Source organism: Condylura cristata, unplaced genomic scaffold (genome assembly GCF_000260355.1).
Source record: "Condylura cristata isolate star-nosed mole 26May11 unplaced genomic scaffold, ConCri1.0 scaffold00005, whole genome shotgun sequence".
Lineage (NCBI taxonomy): Eukaryota > Metazoa > Chordata > Mammalia > Eulipotyphla > Talpidae > Condylura > Condylura cristata.
Genome location: NW_004567106.1, coordinates 33960769 through 33980003, shown reverse-complemented (window position 1 = coordinate 33980003; position 19235 = coordinate 33960769). Strand labels below are relative to the sequence as shown.

The following is a 19235-nucleotide window of genomic DNA, read 5'->3' as shown; positions in this document are numbered from 1 at the left end:
TCATTTCTCTCTATAAAACAAAGACAATCACAGAAGTACACACTTTATCCAGATGGTGTGAATGTTAAATGATGTAGGCAAATCACTTATCACAGAGCTGAAAATGTGGAGTGATCAGGAATTGTTAGCTATTGTTACTACTTTTATCACTGGCATCAAATGTTACCATTGTCACTCTTTTTCCCACCAGTACTGTATCTGGACGGATGGGCTGAATGCACTGCTGGGAAAAGACATGATGAGCGACCTGACTAGGAATGACTTGGATACCCTGCTCAGCATGGAAATCAAACTCCGCCTCCTGGACCTGGAAAATATTCAGATCCCGGATGCTCCTCCTCCAATCCCCAAGGAACCTAGCAACTATGACTTTGTCTATGACTGTAATTGAAGTAGCTGGGCTCACAAGCATCTCCCCTCCCAAATTGGAAAATCAATCTAACAGGAAAGAAGAAGGCAAACACTTCATGCTTGGAATCTTCTGTGGTAGAGGAAGCATGTGGGCCAATACTTTCTTTGGCCTCACCTTCAACCCTGGCATTTTTCTGCCCCTGCCTGGTATCTTGCTCACCATCCTGATTCTGTTTCTAGATGCCATTGTTTTAGGTCACTTCCCATTACAGCAGTCTGCTGGTGAGACAAGAGCAAAACCCACCAACACATAGAGAGCCAAAGGCCCTTCTATACAAATCCCTTCTTCCTAGAATAGGAAAGCCAGCAGCACCAGACTGTCCCCAAAAACCTGCACACCAAACTCAGAGGAGTATCCTAAGGTCTGTATATGGACAGAACAGCCCAGCTACTTGAGAAGACCAAATGCCACCTCCTTACTCCCCTCCTCTCTAGAGTCAGCTCACACCACCTTTTCCTTGTGAATTGAAATCTGCTTTCAAATTCCTCTCACCTCCATCCCTGCCATTGCCTTGCCAGGTTCCTCTGTAGTCCAGAGCAACAGCAGTCTCATCCCATTTCTCTCCTGCATTGGGTCTCCCGGACACAGTCCACAGGCCCAGGCCCACTTTGCACCTGCTCTGTGACCATGATGTTCTTTTCTCAACTGCCAGACTTGGGTTTCTTCTCCCTGTCTCAGCCCTGACCTGCCTTCTTTATTCCCATCCTCCTTCCTAGCTCCTTAGCTGAAAGCACAAAGGGTTAAATCAGTCATGCTCCATCTCTAATGTACTAAACCTAAACACCTCCGGCAGTTGCTCCATGAGGGCTTGGTGTTACCTTTTCCTGGATGTTCTGCTATAGCAGATGTTGCCCAGGATGGTCAGGCTGTCAGACATCCAAGTTTACATCATTATAATTATTACAGGTATTGACAATTTGCAAGGGTTTGGGATTGGTTTTTGGTTTGTTTGTTTGTTTGTTTTGGCTTTGTTTTTGTATAAAAGAGTCTAACATTTTTTTGGCAAACAGATATATATTTAATGAAGAGATACATAAATAGTGTACTTTCCATGGGTTTTTTTTTAATTATTTTAATCCTAAACATCTTCCTGAGAATAACATTCCCTTAAACATGCTGTGGAATAAAATTAATTGTGATGAGTTGGTGTTTTGATTTAAAAACTTGGGTTCTTGATGCTCACTACTAGCATCACTTGGGAGCTTGCTCAAAATGCAGCATTTTATCTCCTATCCCAGACCTGAAGTATCAGTGATTTCTGTGTACATAATAGTTGGAAAAACACTGACCCAAGACTCTTGGCCATTGCTAAGTAACTAGTGTCTCCAAACCACAATAACAAATATTCCTTCTAAAGAAATCATCTCAAATTAACAAGAAAATCAGACCATGTAAAAATATAATCCATTCACTTAATGTTGTGACCAACCAACCACTGACTTTGTCCTTTATTTTCCCTTCCTTACCACTATGTAATTTATAGATTTGACCAAATTAAATACATCACACTTGGAAGGAGCACATTTAGCAACAGTAAACAATGCAGACCTGAAGACTAGATAAAGTAAGTCAAAACTAAATAAATCTAACTACAAATTAATAAACTATGGGTCAGAGCTCAGCAAAGGATTTTTCTGAGGTCAGTTCCTCTGAAGGCCTATCTGGATCATAAACTCTGAGCGCTAGAAGGGATGTCAGAAAATCCAAACCTTCGGGGTTAAGCATAGTGCGGTGCCAGTGACTATGGACTCCCAGCAGAGGTGTTAGATGCATCGGGTCACTGCTTTTTACTGTCATCAAGATATGCAATTATAGGTTGACCCAGGTTGAAATGGCATGGCTCAGAGTCTCCCATAAATTGCAGACAAAAAATCTTTTATACTCCATAGTAATTCACTGGCGTTATGCTTCCCATCAGAGTACTCACAAGGGAGTGTCATTGAGCTTCAGTTATATTAACATGTGTGTCCTTCATGTCAGGAGCATTTATTGATTTACCTATCATTATGATAAAATAAGAAATGTTAGGTATAAGACAGTGATACCATTTTTGATTTAAGAGTTACCAACTCTATGGCTTAAGAGATCCGCCTCAGGGCCCTTGCTAGGGAGAATCAGCCCCTCTCCTGATGCTTTGGTACATTAAATAGAAAAAATTCCTTTCAGGGCTATTTAAGACATAATTCTCCTAACTCTACTTAAGCCTTTTTCTCTAAAAGTGAATGGTAAGATGCATTCCTTCATTTTGTGGCATAGGTATAGGGTTGCTGTCTTTGTAGCCACTTCAGCGTCTTTGTCTCAGCTGTCCAACATGTTTTTTTCTAGAAAATAAGTCTTGCACTTCCAGCTGGGTCCCTGTTACTATAGGTTCCTGAGGCTACCAAATCAATAAAGCCATGAAGTAGGAAGCCTGATTTTGTCATTAAATCTCACTCTGCCATTCACTTTTTACCTGAAATAAATCTGATAATAGAGTTTGAATCCACAGAGAGTTTAATTCCTACCTTGTTCTTATTCAGAGCATATAGGCAGAAGGGTAATTAATTGTCTTTCTCAAACTCAACAGTTTTTAAGGGTTGGGAAATTGAGTCGTCATTGAGAAAGAATAGTTGCAAGGCTGAATATTTGTTGAATGTATTGAGTTGTTGGAAAAGTCATCATGTATTTTTTCTATGCAAAAATGCATGATGCCTTTTCCTACAACCAATAATTACAAATCCATTCTAAGCCACCTTTCCATTATCAACTAAAGCATATCCTACCTACCGTGTCTTAAAATGCACCTAGAGTTGTATCATCAACATGCATGTCTTTCATTCATTTCATTTTCATTCAGAAATATTTTATAATTCACTGAATCTTTAAGGAAATAAAATATCTATATAAAAATCAAGAATGTGCTTAAAGTTAGATACTAGGAATATGACAAAAGTTGTAAACTTAAAATTTGTAAAAACAGGAGCAAATGTGTCAACCCAGGGAAATTAGAACCTAATTTAATAACCATAATAACCCATATAAGTGAAGCGCAGTGTGGTAAATGGTTCTATATAAACTTGTACAAGGTTGAGTAATAGAAAAGAAATTATACACAATTTTGAAGGTTAGATAAGGGAAAACAAGGGACAGTCAAACCTCTAATTTGGTCTTGGAAGAGAGGAAACCTTTTAATGTGTTCACTTAAAAGGTAAACATTCCAGTAAAGCAAAGACTGCAAACAGAGCATGGAGATCTGAAAACTTGCGACTATTCTACAAACGGTGAGTCCTTCAGTGTGACTGATATGTACAATGCACATGAGACAACAAAGGTATAGAACGCTGCTGAGAAAGTAAGGCAAATTCATAGAAATCTAGCTGGCAAGGGATTTTTACTTGAAGGAAAGAGAGTGCAGTCAGGGGCATGCTGTTGTCAGACTTGCCATTTAGAAATATCACAAGGATGAGCAGGGCACTACAGGTGACAGAGGCAGCACTCCCTATTGATCCTTTGGGTCTCAGCTTGGTTATTACTTCTCCCTGCAAGCATTCCCAAGACCATAAAGTGAAAATGGGACTCCTCCTCTATGCCCTCATATCTGGCTTCTCCCTGCCTTAATTGTTTGATTGTGTCACTGTTTAGTTCACCAGACATGAGCTCTATAAAGGAAATCCCAGGTCAAATGTTCTCACCATTCCAGTACCCTCAGTAGTACCCTCAGTCCCTCCGTTTTGCACAGTCCCACATATTTAACTATACTCCATCAATGCTTTAAAAAAAAAAAAGTGGCCTTTCAGAAGAGGTAGCCAATACAAAACATCCATTAAGAAAACAAAATGTGTTACGGTTGGAATGTTGGAACAGACATAAGTATGGAAGAAGGGTCAGTGGGAGAAAAGTTTCAAAAGAGAATGAAAAACCTTGATTATCATGCCAAAAAGTTGGTAGTATATTCTTTATGAAACTAGGAGTCATTGACCTATTTTATGGGTGAATGGCATGACCATATTTGCATTTTGAGATCATTGCTTTCATGCTGTCAGCTACACAAAAGACAAGTGAATGAAGAGTGGGATTGGATCGAGCCAACCATGAGTCAAAGTGCTTTTCTTTTGAGAAGGCTGAAAATATCAATCATCAATCAAAGTACTAGGTTCCAATCAAGTGAAAAGAAATGACATTCTCTACTAATTCAGCCTATTTTATGAGAAAAATAAGCAAGGGGAAAAAAGGAAAGTTTAATTTTGCACATCTTGAAAAAAAAAAGATGAAACTTGCTCATCTTTGCAAATGACAAAAATAAAGGACAAAAAATAGAAGTAATCTTTCTTTTAGTACCTGAAAAAGCAAAATCTGGACAAATGTAGGTTACAATGTATATACCTAAAACAAAATGGCACAGAATAATTGAAAATACAAAGATGAGCAAGATAAATCAGTGTGGCATGTGGAGAGACAAGATGCCAAGCAAAGAATAAATAAATATCAGACAAATAAAACTATGGGAAAAGAGGGTGTTTTGTAAAACTCTTAACATTGGTACAATTTACTGTGTTAATATGATTGACGGGAATATCTAGGTGCCAGGTAAAATAATCCTGAAATATATAAAGCAAAACCATTATATAGTAAAGAGAATTGATAAACATCAATTTTTAGGGAGAGATGATAAATATTATGTAGAGTTTTAACTAATATGATTGACTGAATTCAATAAATAATTTGTGTATATATTATGCAAATAATATGCATCTTGAGATCTCTTTGGAGTATATTTAAAATTAATTGCACAGTTGTCTACACATAAAAGTCTTTACAATATAAAAATTAACTTAAAAGGATTTCTGGTACCATAAAAATACCCAAAATATCCTCTTCCCCAAATTTTCTAAATGCCACAAAAACTAAAAAATATTTGAAATGTTTCTATCCAAGAACATATTAAGGAAAGGGAAATTCACAGTATTAACAATAACACTGAAATGAGAACCTCCAAACTTCTGGGTGAGGCTGTGGCCTCCTAGAATATAGATGGTTTTGACAGGGGTATGGGCTCTGATGCCTAGGTGGAGATGGAGAGGTTGAGAGCAACTGAGTCTTCCCATTAAATCCAGGATTCTGAAAAAGCTCATTTGTATATCAGAATATTCATTGGCAAGCACAAAAATCTCATTTCTCACTCTGACTAGGCGCTCGGGGGAAAAAGACTTGCCTGGTAAATTGAAATCTTAGGTCTGCAACTCATGAGGTTTTAGAGTTCAAATTTATACTGTCCCTATATGTCCTAAATGCCCTCTTTGGAGACACATAAGCATGTTCTTAGAGTCAACAGATCAGGATTCCTGGCAAAGGTAGCTGAAAATAAATGGATTATGTGATCACCCCCTCCCCACAAGCCAAGCTATAGGGATTTTCATAGAAAAAGCAACTGCCCTTAAAACTTCCTATTACAAGCAAAAGTAGTAAAACACATGGAAGCAACCCATAATAAGTAAGAGAAAGTTTAGATACCCCCAAACTTAATAGGATAAAAATAATAACATGAATTAAATATAGTTTAAAGGTAATTAAAATCTCAAGAATAATAAAAAGATGTCAAAAGTAATGAAAAATATAGTTATTGGCAATAAGAAATCAGTGTCAAGTTAACACAAGGCATTCACAACTGAAAAGAGAGTTAATAAGCTAAAAATAGATCTGAGAAAAGTATACAGAAGATAGTACAGACAAATTAGAGATTTTAGAAATCTGCAGGTATGAAGATGACAACTACAGTGAGAAATCTAATAGTTTCAGAAGGAAGGACTAATGAATGGTGATGTAATATTTTAAAAAATTGTCTTAGGGCTTTCCAGCATGACATAATTCCTCATATTAAGAACTACAAAAAGTCCCAAGCAAGATAAGAAAATCTGTGCTAATAAAAATTACAGAGAAATGACAAGACACCAAAGACAGAATATTAATGGCCAGAGAGAAAAGACAGCTGAACTTACCTTCAAAGAACAATTGAACTAATGGTGGTTATGTCAGGAGCAATAATAGAGAAGTGTTTCTGAGTATTTTCACTTTTTAACACAAATGGAAAACCATGATACCTGAGAGCACTGGGGTAGATGGTGAGGCAAGAGTCTGTAGCCCCAGCGTTGTCCCAACGTGTTAGTGCCAAAGACACCCGCTCTTTCCTCCCAAAGCTTGGTGTGCCAGTATGCTCAGCAGCACTAATTAGAGCCTATAAAATAAAAGGATTATGTTTGAAAGCACTGAAAGAAAATAATTATAAACTAGAGTTCTATTCCAGTTGAAATGTCAATCAAGAGGGAAAACAAAATAATTTTCCAACAAAGCTCAAGGGAACTTGTCACTCACACACAATCTGTAAGAGTGAGGAAAGAATGGAAAATTGGGGAACAAATTAAAAAAAATGGCTGTGTAAAAAACAATAGTAATAACAACTAAACTAAAGTATGCTAAAGCAATGTGGGATTAAAATATAGAACAAGAATATAATAGGTAATGAAAAATTACCATTTATATTAAGCACCTTAACCTTGTGTCTGATTTAGTGATGCTAATAAACTTTAGACTTTAAACCAACTCTACACATTAAAAATTGGGAACACTATTGAAATATCAGAGATGAAATGTGTGACTTCCCTCCCAATGAAAGTGAAAACTGTAGTAAGGAAAATCAATTCAATAATAAAAGGGGCCAAAAAAATGTGAAAAAGAATAAACAGGCAGTTAGCAAAATAAAAATTTAAATGATCAGTAAAGGCATGAAAAAATGTTCACCATCAGAAAAACTGAAGAAATGCACATTAAAATGAGCTATCGGGCCCTCCCTCGTGGTGCAGCAGGTTAAAGCCTAACACTAAGAAGCTAAAGCCACTTCAACATGAGCTCGATCCTCCACCCAGGAGGTGATCCACATGGCATGGCAGATGTCTCCTGACTGGCCTGCTGCTCCCCTCAGCAATGTACTTCATCAGTCAGCCTGTTCTTCTCCCACTCTGTCTCTGGTGAAGCCTCTCACTACCCCTGCACCTCTGGCCTGTACCCTAGTTCTGTATGCGCAAATAAATAAATCTTTTTTTAAAAAAAATGAGCTATCATTTTGGTCTATTACACTAGTAAATAAATATATGACTAAAGATATTTATCTTAATATGTAAATAGACATACAAATCAATAAGAAAGCAGAATAAGCCAACACAGAATACAAAAGAGATGTAAGTTAATGATACAAGTAAATGAATCCTCAAAGAATCATAAATATTCAATAAACAAAGAAAATGTTCATGGTCATGAATAACTTTCAAGAGCACATTATCTTTTTACAGAGCTTTTCTGAGATATTTTAAGTCATGCAATGATGATAAAAAGAAAATCAAATAGGTTTGCCCAATCTTCTCGAAGAAAAACATGCAATATATATATATATATCCAAATATGACTGACAGATATAACTGACTCTTGACCTTGTAATTCTACTCCTCAAACAGAGTTGCAGTGTTTTATCTGTTTACATGCTGAGCTCCTGTTTATGATTTGCAAGGGATTTCAATGTTTAAAACTAAAAATGTAAAACTTCAGGGTTAAATAACTTTGGGGACATCCATTAATCTACCGTACATAACTGGTCTCAAAATCCTATGAAGTGTTTCATTAAAAGGGAAGATGTCAATAAAATGTTAAGTAGAAAAAAAACAAGTTATGAAAACAGCACTTTGTTTTTAAGTGTAACTTAGGTAGATCATACATGCAAAGAAAAAGATTTAGAAGAATATACACAAATGTTTTTGACGATTTTCTCTATTTGGATAAAATTCTGAGAATTTTCTTGTTTGTTCATAGTCAAATCTGTGTTTGAGGTTTTTGTAATACAGATACCTTACCCTTGAATTAAGAAGAGCTTATTTTGTGATTTTAAAACCAGTGCCAGAAGATTAATGACCTGAACTGATTTATTTGCTCCGTTCCCCAGATGGCCTTGCTGCCCACTACACTCTCACTTCCTGCTTTCTAGTTTCCTCCAGTCCTCTGTGTCTCATCTCTGCCTTCTGTAATTGACAGTGATTTACCTTCCTTTGACCTCCAAACTTGGTTCTATCATTTCTTCTTTTATCTCACATCTTCTCCAACCTCAGGAACAATGACACCCTTATCACCACTCTTAGTCTGCCTGTTTCAAATTTTTGCAAGATCTCCCAACAGAAATGAAGAAAGCTGTTAAGTCAGAGGGTAAAATTTAAATTTTTAAAATACTTAAAAAATAAGAAATGAAAGCAATACTTTATTTTTAAGTGTAATGTAGGTACATCGTAGAAAAGGATCTGGAATAGTCAAATTATAGACTGGGTGGTCATTAACCTAATTTACTCCCAAACCCACCCTAAGACTAGTTTCTGCTGTTAAGTCATATTTCCTGGAACACATCTAGCCACCACAATGCCCGTCTCTGACACATAAATGTCTGAATATATGCAAGAACCCTCATTACATGTATTAGCAACTCCCCTTACAACCACATGAACATATTCAGCTCATCTTCATATAAATCATTAAATATTAGAAAATAGTTATCATGTCCTATTTCACTTTGTTCCTTTCATTTTTACCCTTCCTATCTGACACATTGCTGAGCTATGCCTTGTATGTCAGCCTTGTGTCACCTGCTCAGCCACGCTCACTGACCAAGAGTAACAGCTGTGTCAGCTCTTCTAGATTTTACCAAGGATTTTTAATGCTTTATCCTGGTCATAAATTATAAAAGAACTTCCTTATTGTTTTTAAAATTCCTCCCTAAGGTTGAGTTACCCTATTTTCTACTAATCCTTTTCTTCCGGTCCCAATGCTCTCTTCTACATTTGTTCTTAGTTAACAACTTGTCCCTTAGTTACTTCCTGCTTTCATTGGGGTCGTTGTAGTCCTCAAAAGCTGCCAGGATAGATATTTAAAAATGACAGCGTTGAAATATATACCCAGAACATGTGTGGTAATCCTCCAACTAGAAAAATGTAGTTTATGAGCCTATCAGTGGGTGCCTTAGAGCAACTCCCTTTTGAAAAAGGGTATCCTGGATTTTTCCTGTGAACAGTTGTCTAACATTTCCCCCATTATAGACCAGTGGCTCTTTCAGAAGTGAAATCATTCCTTCTCAAGATTTGATTCTGTATTTCCTTGTTTACATATGGAAAAGGGATATGCTATCGCTGCAGAATGCAAACTAGAAGAGGGAATAAGAGGCAGAACCGGAATGCAGCTTCTACCCTGCTGTGGGGCAGTAATGTCACCTGGCATGTTTGCCAGCTCCACACAGCTCTCCAAGAACAAGTGCCCAGGGCTGGCTGGCTCTGCCTCTGTGGAGAAGAAGCCATGTCACATCATTCCTTCTGCCCATTGTGGACTCTCTATTTCCCACACCTACTGTGAGCGGAGTGAGGAGAAATCAACTGTCAGATGTGCATTTTCATTGGTCCAAGTCATTTCAACATCTGTAAACTAACCAAGAATTCATCCATCACCAAATAAAGTCATTATCGAAGCAGCTGTTACCTAGACATGATTCTTAGCTAGGGCAGTGGGAGAGCAATTTATCTCTGCACAGCAGCTTGCCAGCATCTAACTGAGGAGAAATCCTCAGAACATAATGTTCAGGCAGACATGTTGAAATGGCTTTTCAAATTATTTTTCAAAGAATGTCTATTGTTTTTCTATGTGTAAAATGTTCAGAAAATTCAGAAACATGTTCACAGGGGAAAATGATTTCTAATAATGAAGAAAACCATTATTAATATTTTAATATATTCCCCTTCCAGGTATTTCTCCATACATCTTCATAGGTGTTCATGTGTGTGATATATATACATATTCCTTACATCTACATACGTATTTCCTACATGCATATTAGAATATGTATATCATGGTCATATATGTGTGTGATATACATTCCATATATTGAAATATATGTGTATAGATATATATGCATCAATATTTGATATTGTGTGATTGAGAATTATAGGTATTTGTATCTCTAATCAAGTGGACTCAGGGCAAAACCGTCTATTTATATGGCTCTTCCCTCAGTTAGCCCAGGTTCCTTTGAACCTGGTCTCAGGTAAAGGTTCTATTTTATTTATCTTCTTCTACTGTTTGGCATCTTGTTTTATGTGGTCACTCCCATGACCTCTGGAAAAGTTCCCCAACCCATCTGGGCACCTTTGATTTCACATATCAGAACATCTCTGAAACTGTATATTCAGTGTTAAGTATTGATAGGAAAGAAAGATAACAGACTTAAGTAAGCCCCATATATTAAGGGGGGAAAAAAATACATGAAGTCATGAGCCCTCCTGGCTGGCACAATAGGTTAAAGAGCAGCACTATGAAGCTATCTGCAGCCACTGCAGCATGAGTTTGATCCCCAACCAGGAAGGTAACCCACATGGTGCAGCAGATCTTTCCTGTCTCACTCAGTGCTCCCCTCAGCAATGTATTTCAGTCAATCTGCTTGTTCTGCTCCTCAGTCTGTCTCTGGTGAATCCTCTCACCCCCTGTATCTCTGGCCTGTACCTCAGTTTTTGTATGCATAAATAAATAAAAATCTAAAAAAAAAATTCAAGTCAAAAGGAAATAACACAATGATGCAAGAAGTGAGAGATATTTTAACAGAGATCAACTTAAGACAGAAAAGAAAGAAGTACAGGGTAAGTCAGATTGAATAAAGCTCAAAATTTTCCCTTTATAATTGTAATTAGAGCAATCCACTTGAGTATTTCTCCCAACCCTCTATAAAACTTCTTTATGAGAAAGGAAGATGTATGTATAAAGCATATTGCTTACCCTAAAGGAACTTCCAAATAGGAATATATATCATTCTCAAGGGTCAGGTTTCTTCATCTTGACACTACTAACATTTAGGCTCAAATAACACTTTGTCATGGGAGCTCTCCTGTGCTTTGTGGGATGTTTAGCAGCATCCCTAGTTTCCACCATTAGATTCCAGCAGCACATGTTCATTCCCTCCCCACCAAGGAAGTTATGACAACTCGAAGTATTTCCAAATGTTGCCAAATGTCCCTTGGGGGTGCAAAATTTCTCCGAGATGAGAATCACTGAACTATATATAAGGGATGGAAGACAGGGGGCTATTTTTGCACCTGCTGACAAATGATCCTATTTGCAAATCATAAAAAAAAAAAAATCAGCAACAATTTCCCTAGGGATATCCAGGCTGAGAGCAACTGAAGCCATCTGGGTTGGAGAAGGAGAAAAGAAATAAAAATGAATTAAGTTATCTCACTTAGTTTAAACCTCTGGACAGTCTTTCAAGATAGGCCTTATTTGCTTCATTTTATAAGAGAGAACTCCAAGACTCAGAGGGGTAGGTAAATAGCCCAGAAACACAGAGCAGGAAAATAACAGCAATCCCCACCCCACAATGTTCTATTCATATGAAAGCATAAGAGTTCTTAGAGTTGGAGAAAGGAAATATTATAAATTCTAAATTTGAATTCTAGCCCAGAAACATGGCACCTGAGGAGATGAGCTCAAATGAAGACAAACTTCAGTGACAACAAAAACTGAGTGATTCCACAGAGAAGATCTTACTTCAAAATCCTCTGGCTTATTTAGAATTACTTTGTCAGCAAGATTATTGTTGAAATATTTTGTCTACTGATTGGAACCTGCAATTAAGTTTCCCTTGATGAAGACATGTTAAGGCTAATTTTAAATCTGATTACCGTCAGCACGACATCCACTTGAAACTGTATGAAACTGTATTTCAAACACGTGGCAGCAATATTCCCAAGGATGTCAGTGTCAGAGTTGTCAGAAGTCTCTTGAGCTGTGTCTCCCTCTCCAAGCCCTGCAATCCTCCCCAGACACTGTCAGTTCACACTGTGTTAAGCTCAAAGTGCCTCCACACACGGAAAGTGCCGGAGCTTCTTCAGTAGCTCAGAAACACTGCGGTATCTTAGTGTTAGGCTGAATCAAACAGCAAGTGAAGATTGCCAAGTCCAATCAGATTAGTAAAGGGAAGGTCTCTGGGCCATGTCCTTCAGCCTCTTAAATAAAATCCTCCTGTATTTGTAGCAGTTATATATGACTTGTGCTGCCTCTGCTCCCTTGAGGAGGATTAAAGGTTGAGAGAGATTGACATGGATTATTAAAAAACCTCCTGATCCCAAAGCCTTCCACTTTGTCTCAGATTTTCCTGTCTTCTTTGAATAAAACATATGTTAAGAAAGATAGGAACTCTGAAGAAAGTCCCTCCAGCCCTTCTTTACCCAATGGGAAAGCTAATATTCTAACTACCTCTGCTGCTTAGATGACATCACGCCCAGAAAAGTGTGCCAAAACACAACAAGTGGGCCAGCACCAGCGAGCCGAGGGCTCTGGAATTCATTTTGGAATCTGTACATCTGCCTGAGTCCAGTGTCAGTCTCCTTTTTCTGATCTCAGTTTCCTCAGTTCCTCTCCATCCTGTGCCATTGTGATAGTACACATCTCTGTAAACCTCTCTTCTGCACAATTCTGAGCACTGAACAAAAAACCTAAAGCCCGTCGTGTTTGGGCTCTCATTTATTTCTTCAGATACACCTCACTTTCAGCAATGGCTTTAAAAGTACAGATGGTAAGAAGATACAACAAAGATCTGGAAGATAGAAGAAATAGCACCACATGACCAATACGATGTAAGAGTCAACTTCAGGTAGCTGCCAAAGTGACTCTGAAGTTGCTTGATTGATAAGGGTGATGACATATACATTATACGGCAGAATGAATTCAGGATGGGTAAGATGGGGTTGAGGGGAAAATGCATGGCTCAATTTAGGTCATGTGCATTTGACACTGAGGGCCACACAATGAAAGATGACATCTCTCTATCATGACCCCCTTAACTTTCCTGTCATTCTCCTTGACCTCCTGAAAGAGCTGGATCATCACTACATTCATTGTCTATACAGATGTCTAACTGGATAGGGGGACAAACAAGAATGACAAGGTAGGGTTTTAATGATTTTGGATACTGAAGAAAATGCTAGAAGTAGGAGACTTCTGGTTTTTTATGTGCATTTGCAGACCAACCAAAAATTGACATTAACTAAGGGGACATAACCTTCAAGTTCTGAAATAATAGATAGGCTACAACTTTGATTTCCAGGTTCAGTTACAAAGAACTTTAGCTCCTAAAAGATGATTACCTGAGGTCCAGAAGGGTTTCCCACATCTGCCAGTAGCAATTTGTTTGCTTATATTGTCATTATTACTATTTTTATAACATCTCAAATTTAAAACAACTTTTCATTGATATTTGTTATTCTCCCAATTTTTATTTTTTTGCAGTATTTAAAAAAAATAATCCAGTTTTTTTGGCCCTTCCTGGTGGTACAATGGGTTAGGATGCAGCACTGCAAGCTGGCCACGGCCTCTTCAGAGTTTGATCCCTGCTCCTGAGGTGATCCACATGGTGTGGCAGACCTCTCCTGACCCACCCGCTGCTCCCCTCAGCAATGTACTTCCTGGATCTGCCTGTTCTGCTCCCCACTGTCTCTGGTGAATCCTCACTGCTCCTGCACCTCTGGCCTGTACCCCAGTCTGTATGTATAAATGAAATAAAAAATCCAGTTTTATTTGTTTTCCCATTTAACTTTTAATCTTCTAGAATGTACAGAGTTTTCCATTTATAAAATTTTCATATTTAACATCCTACCTTACACAGAATTCAATCTGTGAATTGATTTGTTGGATTCACATTTTAGCTTTTCAACTGCTGGTATTAATTTTCAGTTGTTTAAATTTTTATCCCTAAACTTCCCCCTTTGGATTCAATTTTTGCTTTAGTGCATTACTGATTTATTTTTAAAAATTTCTATGATTTCATGTATTCTCAAATTTCTACCCTAGATATGTAGCCTGTTTCTTCAAAAACAAACTTTTAGAAATGAATTATGAAGCAATTTTGAAGGACATACACAAGCACATACGTATCCCTTTCCTTACAAAATAAAAATCCTCCTTAATCCATAATATAATGCTGCCTTAAATAGCACATCTGAAAAGCTGAAATGATGACATATCACTTTATAAGGTGTGGGTTTTATAACTTTTGATACTGAATTCAGAGAACAATATACGCGTACATTTAGGTTGCACTTCCTTTTCATTAGTCATTTGACTGGTCTGAATCTCAGGTTCTTCTAAAAGATGTGTTGGACTGGATGTGTTACTTGTGTTATTTATTTACTTATGATAAGTTTATGCTATTAAGAAATTCATCATAACATTTTATTCATTAATTATTGGGAAATATTGACCATCTACTGTGAAAAGATTCTTAGCCTCTATGACTTCCACTAACCCACATTTTCATTTTTTCACTACTAACTTCTTAGCATAATGTTCAGCACACAAAGGACACACATATATATATGCTGACCTGCTAATTGTTATATACCTGTATGTCTACATATTATATGTATATGTATGCACACATGTATAGCACATATGTGTGTTTGTGTGTGTGTGTATTATGCATATGAAAAACATTCCAGTGAAATTTAAATGAGCCCAACTTCTACTCTGGCCTGAGGCCACAAGGAGTAATCAAATGTCAGTAACAAAATCTGGGTCTGGTTCTTTAAAAATAGTAGATTCTAGCTCTTCTTACCAGCTAAAAGTTGTATAGGAGGCCCTCCCTGGTGGCGCAGTGGGTTAAAGCACAGCACTAAGAAGCTTGAGCCACACTTCCGCATGAGTTCGAGCCCTGCCTGCCCCGGAGGTGACCACATGGTGAGCCAGACCTCTCCTGACCCGCCCGCTACTCCCCTCAGCAGTGTAGTTCATCGATCTGCCTGTTCTGCTCCCCACTCTGTCTCCGGTGAATCCTCTCACCCTCTGCATCTCTGGTCTGTACCCCAGTTCTATATGAATAAATAAATAAATCTTAAAAAAAAAAGTTGTATAGGAATTTAACTCATCTCTCTGAGTCTCAGTCATCTGTAAAATGAGAGTGATAATCTAGTAAAGGAACAGTAAGGGTTGGAGATCCTACAAGTATATTTCATAGCATGGTGTTTGGCAATAAATAACAACATGCATACATGATTGGCTCTATTGCTGATATTAAAAACAAAATGAAAATAAACCAAAAAACTTGTGAGTTGGTTATGAGGCAATTTATGTTTATGCTTCCACCTGAAAGCAATGGTATTGATAACTAAAAACAGGTAAAATACCATTTTTAAAAAAAATTTATTTATTTATGCATAAAGAACTGGGGTATAGGCCAGAGGTGCAGGGATGGTGAAAGGATTCACCAGAGACAGAGTGGGGAGCAGAACAGGCCGAATTTTGAAGTACACTGCTGAGGAGAACAGCAGGGGGGTCAGGAGAGGTCTGCCGCGCCATGTGGAACACCTCCAGGGCTGGGTATTGAACTCATGCCAAAGTGACTTTAGCTTCTTAGAGCTTAGTATTCTTCATCTATTATCAATTGCTCTACTATATAAATTATCACAAAACTTAACAGTATAAAACAATAGATGTTTATAATTTCATGCAGTTTCTATACACAGTGGGTAATTAAGAAGGATATAGTCAACATACTGGCTACATTCATCAGAAGGCTTGACTGGGGCCTGATCCCCACGTGGCTGACTCACAAGATTGACTGTAAAGTTGATGCTGACTCCTGGCTGTTGGATGTCCTCAATCCTTTATCACAAGGACCTTGCCATAGGGCTATTTGAGAGTCTTTAGGACACAGAAGCTGCTTCTTCCAGAGAAAGTGATCCAGGAACACATAAGGCAAAACAACAATGACTTCTATGACCCAGCAACCAAGGTCATACATCATTGTAACTCAAATATTCTTCTGGCTACAGAAGTCAACCCTGAGAAACTAGTCATCTTGCTCCTTGACTGGAAAGCACAGGGCATGAATACCAGGAGTCTTATATGATTAGGGGCCATCTTGAGACTGGTCTGCAGAATACCTGCATCAAAATCATCTGCATTTTAAACATCTTTCCTATGTGATTGTATTAGCCACAGAAATCTCAAGGGCAATTGCTTTATTGTACTAAGATATAGCTAACCATAACCATATCTACTCCTATTTATATAGACATAAACAGAAACACTGAAATTGTTATGAATAATTGTTACTTCTGGGAAATGAGATAAGGTAGTAAGGGCAAATATCAGCTTTTAAATTCAAAGTAATAAAAGATAATGAGATGTTTCATTTATAATAATAGTTTAACAAAATTATTTAAAAATATTATTACCTATTTGTTTTAATGTTTTCTTATGGCCCCTGAATCTTTTTTGATTTTTTTTAATAGAAAGTAGAACAACTTGCAATAATATGGCCTCTAACTACTGACACTCTCTAGTACTATATTAAAATAGAAGTTAGAATTCCATTGAGTACCACTAAGTTGCTCTGGCCCTGCCATGTTCTTCAAAGAATTGGAAGCCAATCAAGGAGTAAGATGACCCACTTTCTCTTGCTTTCCTCTCCTCTCACTTAGCTTCTACTTGTCTACAGGATAGAGATCAAACATTTGGCAGAGAATTCATTTGTGCAAGTGAAGGAGGATGTCCTTGTTTTAACACTCCAAATACTTCATTGTCCTATTTCCAAACATTTATGCACACAGCCCCCTGCCATTTTAGAGATATTTCCACATGAAAGCTCCCTGGCTGATCTTAATTGGTCAAGGCCATAAGCTGATCAATGTTCTCTCCAAGGATTTTAGCTACATCAGACCTGAGCAAGTGGGTTAAGAATAGTAAGAAGACTGTACAGGAGAGAAGATGGAGAACGTGGAGGAAACCTGCAACTACATTCTTAGTGAACCACCTGGATTAGTGTCTTGGCATAGATGGCTTGGTATTTATATCACATTATCAACAGCCTTCATTCTTCAGGAACTGAAAGGGAGAATAGAGTGGGCAGGATGATTCCCTCAAATTCTGTACTCAGAATCACTCGTATCTACTGGAAGGTTCTGCCTCCATCCCTCCATGTTCTGTCCTTATTGTTTGAACACTTAATTGAATAAACATCTCTAGTTATCTCTTTAGGATAGACTCTAAGAGTAGGATTACTAAGTCAAAAAGTATAAACAGCTTTAAGAACCTTTATTCATGCTCACTCATTAGATTTTTCCCACTGGATAACCTATTAGAAAGAAAAATTCTATAACAGACATGTGTTTTTAAGCATTTGATAAATTATTAGGAATAGTAGAGCTTAATGCTCCTCAAATACTTAAATCTTCTCTTCTCCCAATCCATGGGCTCGATTTTAAATGTTTAAAACTATTTGGTGGTCCACTGAGTTTTCAATGACAGTGCCATGCCCTATATAAACATTTAAATTCCTGAACCATGGTAGTCAAACAAATGTGGAAACTGCAGTTTAAATGGTCCAGACAAATAGTGTCAGTTAATGAAAAAGTAAAAGAATCCAAGTGTCTTGAAGATTGTGTAAAATGTATATGACATGCTAAGTTTCATCCATCTCGCAGCATTGTCAGTTCCTCATTCCTTGTTTTAGCTGAATAATTAATTGCATGCATAATCCATATTTTGGGTACCCAATCATCTGTGAAAGGTTTTATTTATTTATTTTTAAAATATATTTATTTATGCATACAGAATTGGGGTACATGCCAGAGGTACAGGGGTGGTGAGAGGATTCACCAGAGACAGAGTGGGGAGCAGAACAGGCCGACTGACGAAGTACACTGCTGAGGGGAGCTGAGGGTGGGTCAGGAGAGGTCTGGCGCATATATGGGATCACCTCCAGGTGGGTGGGGATCGAGCTCATGCTGAAGTGGCTTTAGCTTCTTAGTGTTGTGCTTTAACCTGCTGTTCCACCAGGGAGGGCCCCGTCTGTGAAATGTTTTTAATATAAATTTTAAATTTAGGTTTGGAACATAGACAGAATAGAATGCTAATCTAATTATATGCTTAATGAATTCTAACCAACATGCAGCACCCAGATCTAGAAACAGAACATCAGTAGAACCTCAAAAGTCCTTGTGTCCTTTTTCTAGTTCCTAACCACCTACCATGTACAACCACCATCTTGACATCACACTCCATAGATACATTTTTCCCATTTTAAAAAATGTATACAATTACATCCTATACTATATAATGTTCTGAGTCTTGTTTCTTTCACCCAAGTTAATATTTGTGAAATTCATGTATGTTGTGACATGTATGTAGTTGATTCTCAATGCTATAAGATTTTTCCACTGTGCAAATACTATTATTGATGAATATTTGGATTTCAATTGTTGGATATTAATAATGCTTTCTGAATTTTTGTGCACGTTTCTCAGTAAATATATCTACACATTTCTATTGACTATGTCTAGGAGTGGAATTGCTGCATTGTAGAGTGTATCTGTGTTTGTGTTCAAATTTAATAGATACTAGGAAACAGTTTTCCAAAATGATTGTACTAAGTTACAATCTAGGTTGTTTCATATCCTTCCAACACAGAGTATTATCTGTCTTTCTAATTTTCACCATTCTGATACGGTATATTGATACTATATAGTAGTTTCTAAATATTTCCCTAACAATTAATGAAGTTTAGCAATTTTTCATATAGTTATTGGCCATTTGGAAGTCCTCTTTTTTGAAGGATGTGTTAAATATTTTCCCCCATTTTCTACCGGATTGTCTGTATTTGCTACTTAGTACAAAGAAATTATATATTTACTTTTATTTTTCATCAGAATTCTTTATTTTCAGGATAAGAATCAAATTTGAATCTTTTGTCAAATAAAGGCACTGAAAATATCTTCCTTGT

The 19235-nt window shown here is 37.3% G+C and overlaps 1 protein-coding gene across 6 annotated transcripts in view; it reads left to right on the top strand.

The window, feature by feature from the left end:
• Positions 1–1554, top strand: part of ELMO1 (engulfment and cell motility 1) — a 517404-nt gene extending 515850 nt beyond the window's left edge. For all 6 annotated transcript variants that reach the window (XM_004676859.2, XM_012720936.1, XM_012720934.1 and 3 more), the window contains one exon: positions 191–1554. In XM_004676859.2, the coding sequence (XP_004676916.1) occupies positions 191–391 (201 nt within the window). In that variant the 3' untranslated portion in view covers positions 392–1554. The remainder of the gene's footprint in view (positions 1–190) is intronic.
• The last annotated feature ends 17681 nt before the right edge of the window (positions 1555–19235 follow it).